Source organism: Henckelia pumila, unplaced genomic scaffold, assembly GCF_033568475.1.
Source record: "Henckelia pumila isolate YLH828 unplaced genomic scaffold, ASM3356847v2 CTG_461:::fragment_3, whole genome shotgun sequence".
Taxonomy (NCBI): Eukaryota; Viridiplantae; Streptophyta; class Magnoliopsida; order Lamiales; family Gesneriaceae; genus Henckelia; species Henckelia pumila.
In genome coordinates, this window is record NW_027331831.1 from 4,604,733 (window position 1) to 4,620,910 (window position 16,178).

General features: G+C 35.8%; 2 protein-coding genes across 7 annotated transcripts; one reads left to right on the forward strand and one right to left on the reverse strand.

Annotated features, from left to right (window-relative positions):
* The first annotated feature begins 7,630 nt into the window (after positions 1 to 7,630).
* Positions 7,631 to 11,304, forward strand: LOC140872152 (cation/H(+) antiporter 18-like). Its single transcript, XM_073274931.1, has 4 exons — positions 7,631 to 7,817; positions 8,402 to 8,644; positions 8,885 to 9,886; positions 9,979 to 11,304. Exons 2-4 carry the CDS (start codon positions 8,450 to 8,452, stop codon positions 11,185 to 11,187), a joined length of 2,406 nt encoding a protein of 801 aa, XP_073131032.1. The 5' UTR covers positions 7,631 to 7,817; positions 8,402 to 8,449; the 3' UTR covers positions 11,188 to 11,304.
* A 211-nt stretch (positions 11,305 to 11,515) lies between these two features.
* Positions 11,516 to 15,729, reverse strand: LOC140872151 (cation/H(+) antiporter 18-like). Of its 6 annotated transcripts, none has more exons than XM_073274927.1 (4): positions 15,542 to 15,729; positions 14,306 to 14,552; positions 12,984 to 13,985; positions 11,516 to 12,895 (listed from the first exon to the last, which is right to left on the reverse strand). In XM_073274927.1, exons 2-4 carry the CDS (start codon positions 14,501 to 14,503, stop codon positions 11,669 to 11,671), a joined length of 2,427 nt encoding a protein of 808 aa, XP_073131028.1. In that variant the 5' UTR covers positions 14,504 to 14,552; positions 15,542 to 15,729; the 3' UTR covers positions 11,516 to 11,668. The 6 variants fall into 6 exon arrangements, with proteins under 6 accessions (XP_073131028.1, XP_073131030.1, XP_073131029.1 ...); XM_073274929.1 differs by lacking the exon at positions 15,542 to 15,729 and adding an exon at positions 15,442 to 15,491; XM_073274928.1 differs by lacking the exon at positions 15,542 to 15,729 and adding an exon at positions 15,224 to 15,435.
* Between the last annotated feature and the right edge of the window lie 449 nt (positions 15,730 to 16,178).

Here is a 16,178-nt window from a genome sequence, read left to right on the forward strand (position 1 = left end):
TTACAATGAAACCAAGGACAAGCTCTCACCTCTTATAGCTTCAGTCGATAGCTTTCTTGCTAATAAAGGTGGCGAATCGTGGCATTGAGAGGTTGTTAGGGTTTGGGGGAAAGGGGATCGCGTGAATTGGCTGGGAATAAGTTGAGAGAAAAGAAACTTACATGTGTGTCAATGTACGTATCTATGTATAGATATATTGATATGTATATATTTTCATAAATCAAATCTTTTGTATTTATTGTAGCTCTAATAATTATTTTATATTCTTAAAATTTTGATATTCAAAAATACGATTTTTTAAAATACGTTTGTAATGTTAACTAGTTGTTATAATTATCGGTAATTTTAAAATACATTAAAATATGTTTGTAATTTTGTACGTATTTAATATATCGGTAATTATTATAATTATGTGAAACAATTTCTGAAAATAAGTTGTTGTTTTTGAAGATTTATTCCACTCGCAAATGATATATATGTCGTTGTCTGCAACTAAATTTTTGAAAATATTAAATTAAGTTTTGAAAATATTTTAACAAAAACTTCAGCCTACCACAAATTTATGGACACCTATATGGTGACTTAGTTTTAAAACATCATTCGACATAATAATTTTAATGATCACATAATAAACATCATATTATTTAACAAGACTGAATTCATATTTTTAACTTTTAAGTTTTAATCATAATAAAATATGATTTTATAATTTGTTTGATCATTGATAAGCTTATTTTTATTAACTATACCAATGAAATGATATTATTATTCCACAAATTCTTTTAATTATATATAATGATTTAATTACCAATGTGTGATAAGATTTATATCATAATATTTTCATCTCAATTATATATACCTAATTTTTTCTTCATATAGATAAATAATATCATTAAAAGAAAATGTATAAAATTAATGAAAAAAATTGTTCCTATATTTTCATGGCTATATACATGCATGTATTTGTGTAAAAAAAAAAATATTAAATACAATATAAGTTATAAACCTATATACCTTACATTTGATTAGGGTTGTTTTATTTTGTTAATATAACCCGAAGTATGTCATAAAATTAAAATTTAAAATAAAAAATATTATTTAATATTAAAATTTAACATTTTTGTGTTTTACCTTAAAGTTTTACTTGACAATCATGGACACCTAGTTGGTTAACAACTCATGTGGCAATAACCGATTGAATGTACAAAGTGTTACATTCATGTAAGTGCTTAAGATTGTTGTCCGTACGATACCTAATTTATATATATATATATATATATATATATAGAATTATTACTAAAACGTAATTACCAATAAAAGAAATAAACATAATCAAATATATGTTTTTTGGTTCAAAATTTCATATAATATTATCACTATTTTTTTATTTTAACTACTTTTTGTGTGCAAAAATATTCACAAACGGTATAGATGCATGATAATGTATCTATTTTTTCTATAAAATTTTTTAATTTGATTAAATGTTATCATTATTTTTTAATTACACTTAATTTTTTTGTATCCATATATATGTGAAAATATCCATAAATTATATCTGTAATGAAATTATGAATTTTGGTTCACAATTTGAAATTTGATCGAATATTATAATAATATAAAAATTTTATTTTTATATTTGATTAGATGTTATCACTTATCAGTAATTTTCTATTTATTACAATATACTAATTTTTGTTTTAAATTGAAAATTTGATATGATGTTATCACAATTTTATAATTTCAAACAAATGTTTCGTGTGCATATATATGTAAAAAATATTAATAATTTTTACAATAATATTTTAAAAGCAAATAAATTTATTATATCATATCAATTCTTTTATATAAAATTTCAAATACAAATCAAAATTTTATTATTTAAAAAACATAATTTTTTTCAAGGAATAATTAATTTAATTTTTAAAATATTATAAATTTAAATTTACTCAATGAGCATATAAATTACTAAACCAGCCGAGTTCGAGAAACTATATAAATTAATATATTTTCACAAGCCAACAAAATGAGTCGAGCCCGATCCAGAACCCGAGCTCAAGCTGACGAGCCACTAAACGATTCAATCCCAAGCCCAAGACCGAGCTGGCAAGCCACTAAACGAGCCGAGCTCGAGCCCGATCTGACGAGCCACTAAACGAGCCGAGCTAACAAGCCATTAAACGAGCCGAGCTAACGAGCCATTAAACGAGCCGAGCCCAAGCCCGAGCTAACGAGCCACCTTACGAGCCGAGCTCGAGCTCGAGCTTCCGAGCCTATTAACGAACATGTTCGCGAGCTAACGAGCCAAACATCATTAATCTCGGGCTCGGCTCGTTAAAATTTTCGAGCTCAAAATTCAGCTCGGGCTCGGCTCAATAAGCTTAACGAACGAGTCCGAACGAGCTTTTTCACGAGCCGAGCTCCGAATAGCTCGCGAACAGTTCGGTTCATTTACATCCCTATCCGACACAAAAGACTATAAGTCCACAAGTGGATATGTGTTCACCATCGGTGGAGGAGCTGTGTCGTGGAAATCCTCTAAACAAACTTGTATAGCTCGTTCAACTATGGAATCGGAATTCATAGCTCTAGACAAAGCGGGAGAAGAATCGAAATGGCTTCGTAATTTCCTAGAAGATATTTCGTGTTGGACGAAACCAGTGCCAGCAATAATGATACATTGCGATAGTCAGTCGACTATAGGTAGGGCACAAAGTAGTATGTATAATGGTAAGTCAAGACACATACGTCGAAGACATAATACCATTAGGCAGTTGATCTCAAATGGAGTTATCGCAGTAGATTATGTAAAATCAAAAGATAACTTAGCGGATCCGTTAACAAAAGGTTTAGGGAGAGATCAAGTAAACTGCTTATCAAGAGGAATGTGATTAAAACCTACAAAATTAAAGGATATTCATAACGGAAACCCAACCTTGTAGATTGGAGATCCCAAGATCTTGGTTCAATGGGAAAATCAAGTTATGAATGCTCGCATGCACTTAGAACTTTGTTCTATTCTCATTCCTAGGATAAAAGTGCAACCTGTGCAAGTAGCGAGATTAAGTTTTAACAAACTTTTAATGATTCCTATATTTCTTTAAGAAATAGAGTATGACAGGATACTTATATACTAGGAGGTCACCTATTTAAGTGTGAAGACGGGCCGCTTCAAACGAAACACTTAAGAATCCAAGATGTTGTCCAGGGCCAAAACGGACAAAACCATGAGAACAAATAAAGTGTGAGAAAAATTATTGTGTGAATACTCTTGTCTAGGTTTACATCAACGACTGAATAGTTCAAGACATCACGTTCACTAGGCAGCCTAGTAAATCCGATAGTATTTCACTAAGAAAGGTTCAAAGCCGCAAGCTACCTCTTTCCATATAATAATTTTCGTAAGAAACTCTGTTTTAGCATATGCATACATATTCGCATATATCACATTCATGTGGGGGATTGTTGAAAAATTTGTTATGGACAAATGGATGGTGAATGAGGCATTATGCTCATTGTCCCACATTGATAAAATGTGGGAATAAATTGCACTATATAATGTCAAAGTTTATACAATGGGTTGGGGCCCCAATGGGTACCCATGTTTGTTAAAGGGAGTGAACCTAGTCTAGGCTAGGTTCGAACCATTAGCCACACGCGCGCGCGCGCCGCCGCCGTCGTCCGACCGGCCGGCTCGGCACGGCACGGGCGTGGGCTGGGCTGGCTTTGACATGAATATAACTTTTTTGGACAAAAATTAATTAAATATTTTATTTTGCTTCCCGAATCAGTGCAACCATCCAGCTCGAATCAGTGCAACTTTTCGTGTGAACGGGCACGACTTTTGGTCCGAAACAGTGCATCCTTTCGGCTGAACAGGTGCATCTCTTCAGACCGAACCATTGCACTGTTTCGGACCAAAAGTCGTGCCCGTTCACACGAAAAGTTGCACTGATTCGAGCTGGATGGTTGCATTGATTCGGAAGCAAAATAAAATATTTAATTAATTTTTGTCCAAAAAAGTTATATTCATGTCAAAGCCAAGTTATATTCATGTCAAAGCCAGCCCAGCCTAGCCCAGCCCAGCCCACGCCCACGCCCACGCCCGTGTGGCTAATGGTTCGAACCTAGCCTAGACTAGGTCCGCTTCCTTTAACAAACATGAGTACCCCTTGGGGCCCCAACCCATTGTCTAAACTTTGACATTATATAATGAAATTTATTCCCACATTTTATCAATGTGGGACAATGAGCATAAAGCCTCATTCACCATCCATTTGTCCATAACAAATTTTCCAACAATTTGCAGCAGCTCCGTGGACGTAGCCTATATTGGGTGAACCACGTAAATCTTTGGTGTTCTTGTTGATTATTTTATTCCGCAATTATTATCATCATATTCGCTCCGACATAATCCATAACACATATGTATAAGTTGGCACTTCCCTTACGATTTTACATATGTGTTTTGTATTCAGAAGTCTTTTGTCTTAAATATGGGGTTATTTTAAGTAATTTAATTAATTAGTTGGTGTGATATTTGGATATCTCTTGGCTTCCTCTCTTGACAATTTTTTTTTTGTTTAATTACACGACGTCCAAAAGTGGGAAATGAACTCAACAAAACATAGTTTAAAAAAAAAATGCATGATGCTGATTCTATTTTTTTTAAAAAAAGCTAGAAAAACACAGCTTTTATGTGATGGTTTCTGACCCATGAAAAAATAATGCTTTCATATCAAAATATTTTGTAGGACCGAACGCTTGATGTTTTACTAAAAACAGGTAATGATATTACTCAAATTTTTTAAACAACACAACAGCTCAAACGTCATAGTTCGATCGTTCTAACAAGTAGGGACAATTATTGCACATTAGCAATCTATCTCCCAATAATTACACTCTTTGCAATTAGTGAGAATCGACCGGCCATAACCTTGGCTCTGATACCTGTAAGACTGAGCGCTTGTTGTTTTACGAAAAACTATAGCTGGTGGTAGTTGTGTAACTCGGATCATTTAAATCGCGCATCACCGCAAGCTTCATGGTTCGATCGATCCTAAACAGAGAAAATTATTGCACCACAACAATTTTTTTATTGTAAATATAGATCATACATGTGATCATTTTTTTTAGTACAATACAATCTTGATTCAAATTACAACCATATAAAGTAGCTGTCCTGGCCTCTATATACGAAATTTGAAGGTGGACTCGAGACGTACTTATCTCAAACAAAAGAATTACAAATAAAATTTTTAAATATATCTAAATAAATTTGAAAAACTACCTATTATAATGATCTCAAAGCCTAGCTTGCATGCGATCATCTTACATGAGAACATATAGAAATAAATTCATTAATTATTTTTTAATTCCACCGTCCTCTATAGATATTTAATTAATACTTCAAATTAAATTATCAATACAATGACAACCGTTAAAAAAAATAATACAATGACGACAAGAGTTGACAAAAATGTTTAAAGTACAGATAAATATAAACTAAGATGTATGTTTTTAATTTATAATATAATATTAGAATTATAACTCTAGGCACTAATTGTTAACAAACACACGACCATGTATCAAGTGTTTTCATCATATTCTAGCTAATATTCTTCACTATTATGCAAACAAGGATTGTATTGAATTTCAACATACTTCTTCAATGAGAATAAATTTTACAGCGGTAAGTAATTAGCACAAATAAATAAATTTTTTAATTCATTTATGATAATGATTATTTTTCAATACATTTTTTTCTGAAAAAAGAAACTCAATATAAAATTTCAAAATAATAGTTTCATTCTAACAAATGTTTAATGAAAATATCTGGATACAAATCCTTTAACGACAAATATAGATCGGATCTATAAAACATTTCACAGTAAACATATTTATTCGTTGAGTAAACTCGAGTTTCTATATATGAACCACATTAAATTTCATATGTATTTAACTGATCAAGTAAAGGGAAAAAAGCATCAACCAGAAAATAAAAGAAATAAAAAAAATGATTTTAATTTTTTCAAAATTTTGTATGATAAGGTATTAGCTTGTGTGTTGTATGCTCACCAACCATTTCAAAAAATAGTAACGAAATTAAATAATATAAAATAACAAGACAACATATTAGAACGTAGCCCAAACAAATGGTCGCACATAGATTTATTAGTAGTCAAAATTTGAATAATTTAAAAAACCAACGAAAGTTTTAAAATAATTACAAGTTGCATAAAGCAAGTTCGATCTCAATACCAATTAATAAGTAAGAATACTTTAATTGGTTTTTTTTATATGTTTACCCTCAAATTACAAAAAATACTTATAATTGTAAAATGATAACAAAAAACCAATATGTAAAACAAAAAAAACTCATAAATTATCAAATTACAAAAAATGCATATCGTTTTAAAATCAATTAAACACTTTAAAATAAATTTTATGTTATATACACACAATACGCGATATTATTTATTACGTTATACACATATTGCAATAGTACCCTTAAATTATATCAAATGTTTGAATTTAATTTTTCTGCGGATAGTTTTAAGTTTTGACTGATTAACAAGAATATAGTATATATATACATGAGTAACACTCCTGTGCAATGGTCTCATTCGTGAGACGGGTCAACCCTATCCATATTTATAATAATAAGTAATACTTTTGACATAAAATGTAATACTTTTTAATGGATAACCCATATAAGAGACCCGTCACACGAATATGACCCGTGCAACGGTTGCATACAAGTGTTTGCCTATATACATACACACGATTTCACATGTTTTTCAAATTAATTATGTATTATTCGAAAACGAGATGATGAATGATTTATAATACATGAATGATAAATCAACATATATATAAATAACAAAGACGATAAAATTTGAGCAAAATGATAGACTAAACAAAAATATGTATATTGTCAAAAAAAAAAATGTAAAAATTCAATGTTTTATATCCCCAACAAATACGATATCAATAAAGTATGAACACTACACGTGACCTAGGTCTGCGAAGTGTCACGTAAATGATGAATGGCATTTGTTGACATTGACTAGTCGTCGAGCTTTTTCTTCCCCATTTTTAAATAAAAAAATATCGATAGCTATGGAATTTAGAATATAATGATCAGTGACTTGTGTACGTTAATTTGGTTTTTAAAACCTCCATTAATTTTTTGCGTAATTTTTTTTTTTTGTCTCATGTTTGATATTAGGTTGAAGTGTTCTTAGAAAAAAAATTGTGAAAATTTTTGGGAAACTATTATTTGTAATTTGAAATGAGAAAATTATGGAAAATAAAAATAATAGGTCTCATCAACAAGCATTGAAGAGTTTACTTTTAATATATATATATATATATATATAATTCAAAGTCAAAACTTTTGGCAATTGAATAATTGATAAAATTTCACAAAATTTTAAAATTTTACTAAAAAAATTAAGAAATATTTCGCAGAAATTATCACAAACACTACCTTAAATTGGAAAGAAATATTATTATTGAGTAGCTATGAAAAAAATTTATGATTGAGTAGCTAAGTGTATGATCCAAATGTGGATTCATTTCTCAATATTTCAACGGCAAAAGCGTTGACTTTGGATTTGGATTCACATGCTCCAACCATTTCAAATACCTCACTTCCGTTGAAAGACCACCAAACCAAATCTTCATTCTCCTAGATTTATCTCTCTAACATCTATTCTTGAAATCTGCAAAGATTCTTAAAAAGTTTGACTTGGAAGATGCTCTGAATGTCAGTGTTACGGCCATCTTCTTGCAATAAACTTCTCCTACATATTCAGGTTTGTTTGAGCCCACTGCTTGATGATCTTTGTGAATTTTAGCTCGATCGGGGATGTATTAGAGAACAATTTCTGCATTTTCTAAGGTTAATCTGAAATCTGTTCACACATGGGAAATTTGAAAAAGTTAGATGAAAAGTCCATTTAATCTGTTTTTTTCGTTCCTGCCCTGGGTCCCTTGTGTTGTTTCTTGGAGTTGATGCGTGTGTAACACAGGGATTTGGAAAAAGATTGTGAAATGGATTGTTACATACTTTCTTAAAGTTAATCTTGCATTTGATAACTTACTTTAAATCAAAAAGAACTTATATACATGAGTGGGGTCTTTTGCCAAAGCCCTATTGGATATAGAGTTGAATCTTGTGGGCGTGAATCACGGATTCAGTTGCTTGGATCCCAAGAGCTGTGTAATACGTATATTAACAAGAATTCCAAGTCAATCGAGTTTTAACTAAAAAACGGAGGTGGGATTATGATATTCGAACTCTCTGTTTCTTGGATCATTTGATTTGGATGTTGGTAAGATGTTCTTTTTTATCATCTGTCATCTAATATGGATTTTGTTGGCCCTATGTTACATGCAGATTTGAAACAGTGAAATTAGTGTTTATTTGGTGTGTTTCTCCTTGAAAATGGCTTCTAATTCAACAGTCAAATGTCCGCCACCGATGAAGGCCACCTCTAATGGGATCTTCCAAGGGGACGATCCTATGCATTTCGCACTTCCGTTGGTGATTGTGCAGATATGCCTTGTGGTCGTGCTCACACGAGTACTTGCATATATTCTAAGGCCGCTAAGACAGCCCCGGGTCATTGCTGAGATCATAGTGAGTTTTGGTTTCCTTTGCTAATTTTCTCTTGCTATTATTTTGTAATTCATAAGCTTTTAGGAGCAAAAAATTTCAGCAGCAATAGTGAAATTATGATTGTTTCTGTCAACAATAATGAAATTCACTTCACAAAGAACGATAATATTTGGAAAATGTTTTACTGATATCATTTTTGTGAATGATGGTATGGATTTTGTTTATTACACTACTTTTACGGTACTCTGTTGGCAATGGCAGGGAGGTATTTTGCTAGGGCCATCAGCCTTCGGCCGCAACCACAAGTATCTTAATACTGTTTTTCCACCTCGAAGCCTTACAGTTTTGGACACCCTTGCAAACCTCGGTCTCCTATTCTTTTTGTTCTTGGTAGGTCTTGAACTTGACCCAAAGGCTCTTCGGCGAACTGGGAAAAAAGCTTTAAGCATCGCTGTGGCAGGAATTAGTCTCCCATTTGTTTTAGGAATCGGGACCTCATTTGTACTCAGAGACACCATATCAAAAGGCACAAACCAAGGCCCATTTCTCGTATTCATGGGAGTGGCCCTCTCGATCACTGCCTTTCCAGTGTTGGCTCGAATTCTGGCTGAGCTCAAGCTTTTAACCACCGATGTTGGTAGAATGGCCATGTCTGCCGCTGCCGTCAATGATATGGCAGCATGGATTCTACTTGCTCTTGCTATCGCTCTATCTGGCACAGACCGTTCTCCTGTTGTTTCAATATGGGTGTTCTTGTGTGGTTCTGGTTTCGTGACGCTATGCATATTTGTGGCCCCTCGTATTTTTAAATGGATGGCACAGCGTTGCGCTGAAGGTGAACCGGTGGATGAGATATATGTCTGTGCTACATTGGCTGCCGTTTTGGCTGCTGGATTTGTCACCGATACCATTGGAATTCACGCTCTTTTCGGTGCTTTTGTGCTCGGTGTTCTTGTTCCTAAAGAGGCACCTTTTTCCGTATCCCTTGTGGAAAAACTCGAGGACCTAGTTTCTGGTCTTTTTCTTCCTCTGTACTTTGTGTCGAGTGGGCTCAAGACAAACGTAGCCACCATTCAAGGAGCCCAGTCTTGGGGCCTCCTTGTTTTGGTCATAGTAACAGCCTGTTTTGGGAAGATTGTTGGCACGGTTTGCGTTTCGCTCTTGTGCAAAATTCCATTCAGAGAGGCATTAACACTTGGTTTTCTGATGAACACTAAAGGTTTAGTCGAGCTCATTGTTCTCAACATCGGCAAAGATCGAGGGGTAAGTTGCTATTCCATAACGATTAGCTACTACTCTCTTTTCTAGTCACTTGATTGTTGGTCATATATGTTTGTCTTATTCTGACTGTGTAGGTCTTGAACGATCAAACATTCGCCATCATGGTTTTAATGGCCCTATTCACGACGTTTATCACAACTCCTTTTGTTATAACCATTTACAAGCCAGAGAATCTAACTAAATCAGAATACAAGCACAGAACAGTTGAGAGGAAGGAATCAAGCACTCAACTTCGAATGTTGGCCTGTTTCCACAGTACAAGAAACATTCCCACGCTGATCAATCTCATGGAAATTTCACGGGGTACAGGAAAAAGAGGGGGACTTCACGTTTATGCGATGCACCTAATGGAGCTTTCTGAAAGATCATCTGCCATTTTAATGGCCCATAAGGTAAGAAATAATGGGATGCCCTTCTGGAGAAAGGGTCACGATTCAGATAAGAATCAAATCGTCGTAGCGTTTGAGGCATTCCAGCATCTCAGCCAAGTCTCTGTTCGACCAACAACTGCTATCTCTGCAATGTCCAGTATGCACGTGGACATATGCAAGAGCGCGCAAAGGAAAAAAGTGGCAATAATCATTCTTCCATTCCACAAGCACCCAAGGGTAGATGGGCATTTGGAGACGACTCGAGGTGATTTAAGATACGTAAACAGAAAGGTTCTTGAACATGCGCCTTGTTCCGTTGCCATTCTAGTTGATCGTGGGCTTGGCGGCATATCCCATGTAACGGCAAGCAACGTCTCTTATGTCATCACGGTCTTGTTCATTGGCGGACAAGATGATCGTGAAGCTCTTTCATACGGTGCACTTATGGCCGAGCACCCTGGGATTACTCTAAACATTGTACGGTTCATCGTAGACTCCGATATAATCGGAGACAGCATTCAACTTGATATCAGTGATGATCATGGTGAAGAAACTACACCGGATGAACAGTTTCTTAAACAACTGAAGGAAAAGGTATCGAACAACAATTCAATCAAATTCGAAGATAACGTGGTAAGGGACGCTGCAGAAATGGTTAATTCGATCCGAACATACAGTCGTTGCAATCTGTTTCTTGTTGGAAGAATGCCGGAGGGTCAACTGGTGGAAGCTCTTAACAAGAAAGGGGAATGCCCGGAGCTCGGTCCGGTCGGAAATTTGTTGATTTCTGCAGATTTTTCGACCACAGCATCTGTTCTTGTTGTGCAGCAGTATCGTAGCAAGTTAACTGGAGACTCGTTGAATTCACTCAAGGCGGAAGAAGATATGGGGGACGATTCTACTGACTTATAAAGTCTTGATAACAATTTGTTATTGAAGCCAATACTTGGATTGCGTAAGCCATATAAATATGTTGTTTTTTAGGCCAATGCTAAGATTGAAAAAATAAAAAAGTGATATTTTGTGTCCTTTATACTGTTTTTATAACCTTTTTAAAATTTTTTTTTTAAAGAAAGGTGAAAATTATGGTAATGTTGGGAAGTTTCAATGTGATCTTTAGTTTAAAAAATGCAATCCTCTTATCACTCAAAAAGCCAAAAGATAAGAATTTTCCTAAGGTAATTGTTGAAAATAAAATCACACATTAAAAATAACTTTGAAATGGAGAAAACATAAGATCTAACGCTTGATTATGATGGTATCCATATATTTGAAATTCGTAATAATAATAATTCTAAAAAGAACATAATAATAAGAATTACTAATAAAAATAAAATAAAATTATATGAATCCAAACAAAGGTAATTTTGCGTAAACACTTCCTCCAGCAGTCTCATTGTGAATCAGATTCCCCATCGGTGGCCATATCCTCTTGTTGCAAAGATTTCAGAGAATCTCCGGTCAGCTTACTCCGATACTGCTGCACCACAAGCACCGATGCCGCCGTTGCGAACCCAGATGAAATCAGCAAGTTTCCGATCGGTCCTAGCTCGGGGCATTCGCTTCTTTTGTTGAGAGCTGCAGCAAGCTGACCCTCAGGCATCCTCCCCACGATTAACAGGTTGCAACAACGGCTGTGTGCACGCATCGCCTCTACTGTCTCGCCATCGTCCCTCACGACGATCTCTTCGAACTTGATCGAGCCGTCTTTCGATGCTCTTTTCTTGAAGTCTTCAAGAAACTCTCCGTCATGATCATCTGAGCTTGGCTCGGAGCTGTTGCCGTCTTTTATGTCTATTTTGACGCTTTCTCCGACAACCTTCGGGTCCACGACGAAATGGAAGACGTTGAAAGTGATGCCGGGGTGCTCGGCCATGAGGGCACCATATGAGAGAGCTTCATGATCATCATGCCCACCGAAGAAGAAAGACGTGATGTTGTAGTCCACGTTGCTTGCGGAGACGTGGGACGTCCCGCCCAGCCCGCGATCGATGAATATGCCGACTGAGCATGGGGCATGTTCGAGGACCTTCAGGTTTACATGCCTCAGCTCAGCTCGTGTCGTCTCCAGCTGTCCATCCAGTCGCTGATGCTTGTGGAATGGGAGGATGATCATGGCTATCCTCTTCCTTGTTGCGCCGGAACATATATCCTCGTGCATCGTTGACATTCGAGAAATCGCAGTGGTTGGCGTCACAGAGACTTGGCTGAGGTTCTGGAAAGTCTCGAAAGCAACAACAATCTGATTTGAATCAGAGTGATCACCCCTCTTGTTCCAGAATGGCAAACCGTTCTTCCTCACCTTGTGCACCATCAGTATAGCTGACGACCTTTCCGAAAGCACCATCAAATGCATCGCGTAGACGCGTAATCCTCCCGTTTTTCCAGTTCCTCGCGAAGCTTCCATTAGATTGATCAAGGAGGGGACGTTTCGATTGCTGTGGAAACAGGCCAGCATTCTGAGTTGGGTGCTTGCTTCTTTCCTCCGAATGGTTCTGTGCTTGTAGTCTGATATAGCCATTTGTGCTGGCTTGTATATAGCTACGACTAAAGGTGTTGTTATGAAAGTTGTGAATAAAGCCATTAAAACCATGATGGCGAATGTTTGGTCGTTCAAAACCTGCAAAATTCAAAACAAGACATGTATCAGATGAGGAACCAAAACACAAGAAAATGGAAGATTTATCGAGTAGAACACAGTCGTTTACCCCTCGATCTTTTCCGATGTTGAGGACAATGAGCTCAACCAAACCTTTTGTGTTCATCAAGAAACCGAGGGTTAGCGCCTTTTTGAAGGGAATCTTGCAGCAGAGTGAGACGACAAGAGTGCCAACAATCTTTCCAAAACAAGCTGTGAATATGACCAAAACGAGAAGACCCCATGACTGAGGCCCCTGAATGGTAGCTATGTTGGTCTTGAGTCCGCTCGATACAAAGTACAGAGGAAGAAACAGGCATGACACAAGATCCTCCATCTTTTCGACAAGGGCTCTAGCAAAAGGTCCCTCTTTTGGAACGAGAACTCCGAGAACAAACGCCCCGAAAAGAGCATGAATTCCAATTGCATCGGTCACAAATCCAGCAGCCAAAACAGCAGCCAATGTAACACATATATATGTTTCGTCTACCGGTTCGCCTTGGGGACATCGTTGTGCAATCCACTTGAAAACACGAGGTCCAACAAATATGCAGAGCAATATAAAACCACAACCACACAAGAATACCCACAAGGCCACAATTGGTGAATGGCCCGTGCTAGATAAGGCGATAGCCAGAGCAAGTAGAATCCATGCTGCCACATCATTAACGGCAGCAGCAGACATGGCCATTTGACCGACATCGGTAGTCAATAGCTTAAGTTCAGCCAGAATACGAGCCAAAACAGGAAATGCAGTAATCGAGAGGGCCACTCCCATGAATACGAGAAACGGGGCTTGGCTCACGTCTTTGGAAATTGTAGCTCGAAGTATAAAGGAGGTCCCGATTCCTAGAAGGAAGGGGACGCTGATTCCAGTAAGGGCAATGCTTAGTGCCTTCTTCCCAGTTTTTTTGAGAGCTCTTGGATCCAACTCAAGCCCTACTAAGAATAGAAAGAATAGAAGACCAAGATTGGCAAGAGTGTCAAGAACCGTCAGGCTCCTCGGTGGAAATATTGCGTGAAGATATTTCTGGTTGCGGCCCAGAGCCGATGGACCGAGTATAATTCCTCCCTGCAAAAGTCGTAAAGTTTGTTAATATCTTGCCAGAATTTCATGGTAACTGATCAAACATCAATGGTGAACTTATTGTGAGATATAGAAGCAGATTTTGCTCAGTGATGTCAAAGATCAGTAATAGCTTACAAAAGAAAGTTCAAAAGAAGATCAAAATACACGAAAGCATAACATGTAATTTTCCATTAGAAATGTAGTTTTTATTCAGGAGGAAGAACAGCGAAAAAGTTGCCAGTTTTAAAAAGAGCCTTTTAAGTCTTGCTAGATTCATGAATCACGCTAGAGACAAACAGAATTAGTTACATGAGTCTACTCACAATGACTTCGGCAATGACACGCGGCTGTCTTAGTGGCCGGAGAAGATAAGCAAGACCTCGGGTCAGAGCAACAACAAGGCATATCTGTACAATCACAAGAGGAAGTGCGAAATTGAGAGGATCATCTCCTTGGAAGATACCATTAGATGTAGGCTTCATGGGTGGTGGACATTTGACCATTGTTGCATTTGAAGTCATTTTGCCGCAAAACAACCCTCAAAAACAGCGGCTGATCTCAATTCAACGCCTGCAAGTTATGATCATCAAAAACCAATCAAATTCCACTTCACATATATATATATAAAAAAAAAAGTGATCTTTTCTATTAGCTACTGTGTAGTACACTAAAAAACAAATGAAAAATTCAACGAAAGTGCCCCGGCTTGTTGAATTTGGAAACAAATGCACTCGAATATATGTGTCTCGCACTCCACATTTTGCAGTCGTACGCCCTTTGCAAAATAAGATAACCAAAGGAAAAATGAAAGGACTTTCCTCATTAACTAAAGGCCTAATTCGAATTTCTTATTCAAAATAAACTAAACATACTTTTTCAGGATGAACAAGCACCAATACCTGACCTCATATTCTTAATGGGAGGTTGTGAACCTGTGATTGTGGCATATGTACTCAAACAAGTTAATACAAACAACACCTTTTACTTTGAAGTCTAGCCTACGTACCACTCTCAACCAGGAATCCACTCCTTTTTGCTTTATATTCTCTCAATATTTGAGCATAGAAAACCCAACAACAAGAATAAAAAACCAAGTCCATATATAGAACCCCCTTCTTTTTTTATTCGAAAAGGTCAACTAATCAAGGTAATCAAATAGCCTACTCTCACAAATACTCCAAGATTGCGCCCACATGATAAATATTTCGTGCATCCACTGGACCAAATATAGAAATACATACATCATTATTGAAGATTACCATCACCAAAATCTCCACACACAAAAAAACGCGTAATCGTCGAAAGAAAAAACCTCACACTAATTCATTGAAGGTATGAAAACTAATAAGCCACAGTAAACTGATCATGCACATAACAATAAAAAAAAAGAAAGTATTTTTCGAAACTCGGAACATTAATTGGTGCAACGAATCAACCCGTCAAATTATTAAAATCATACATCTAAAATCTGGGAAACCCTTTTCGTCCCTTCAAGAATCTATTCATGTGCATGCGTTTATAATCAGTAAGAAAAAAAGAAAAAAGAAGAAGAGATTTACTCGAATTTCTGGGAATTTCGGAGAACCGAGCGGCCAGAAACCCGGAAAACGCAGAAGCGGAGGCGAAATCTTGTTGAAAACGAAGAGTTTATGATCTAATTAATGGATGAAGAATCGTAGGAGACACAAAGAATGGATCGATCCAGCGATTATGGAGAAATATATTTATCACGCAAAGAGAGAGAGAAGCTGGCTAAAGCAGCAGCAGGCTTGGGAATTTATTTATAAAACAGTATTATATTGTAATTTGGTTTGTTAATAGATTTAGATTAGGATTAGTGTCCCGTTTGTTAAGTATATTTAGTGTTTGCAATAATTAAAAAAAGGTGATTGTTAATTTTTGGCTTAAAAAAATTATTTTTGTGTGTTTTTTAAACCTAGATTATGTGTTAGCTTATACTTAACTTAATTGAAATCCAAAAACTAGTCATGTGGTGATTATGATTCTTCAAAAGTAATTCTAATAAGAAGATTATTGTTAAAATCACTTTAATTATCAAACACTACCCAACTTTGATTTTTAGAATTTCACATTTGTTTCCAAACAATACCAACTTTTGATTTTTCGTAACTTTTTTATAATCTATAAATTAATCACTTCTACAAAAGCACAATCTATTCCAAACACTCCCTTAGA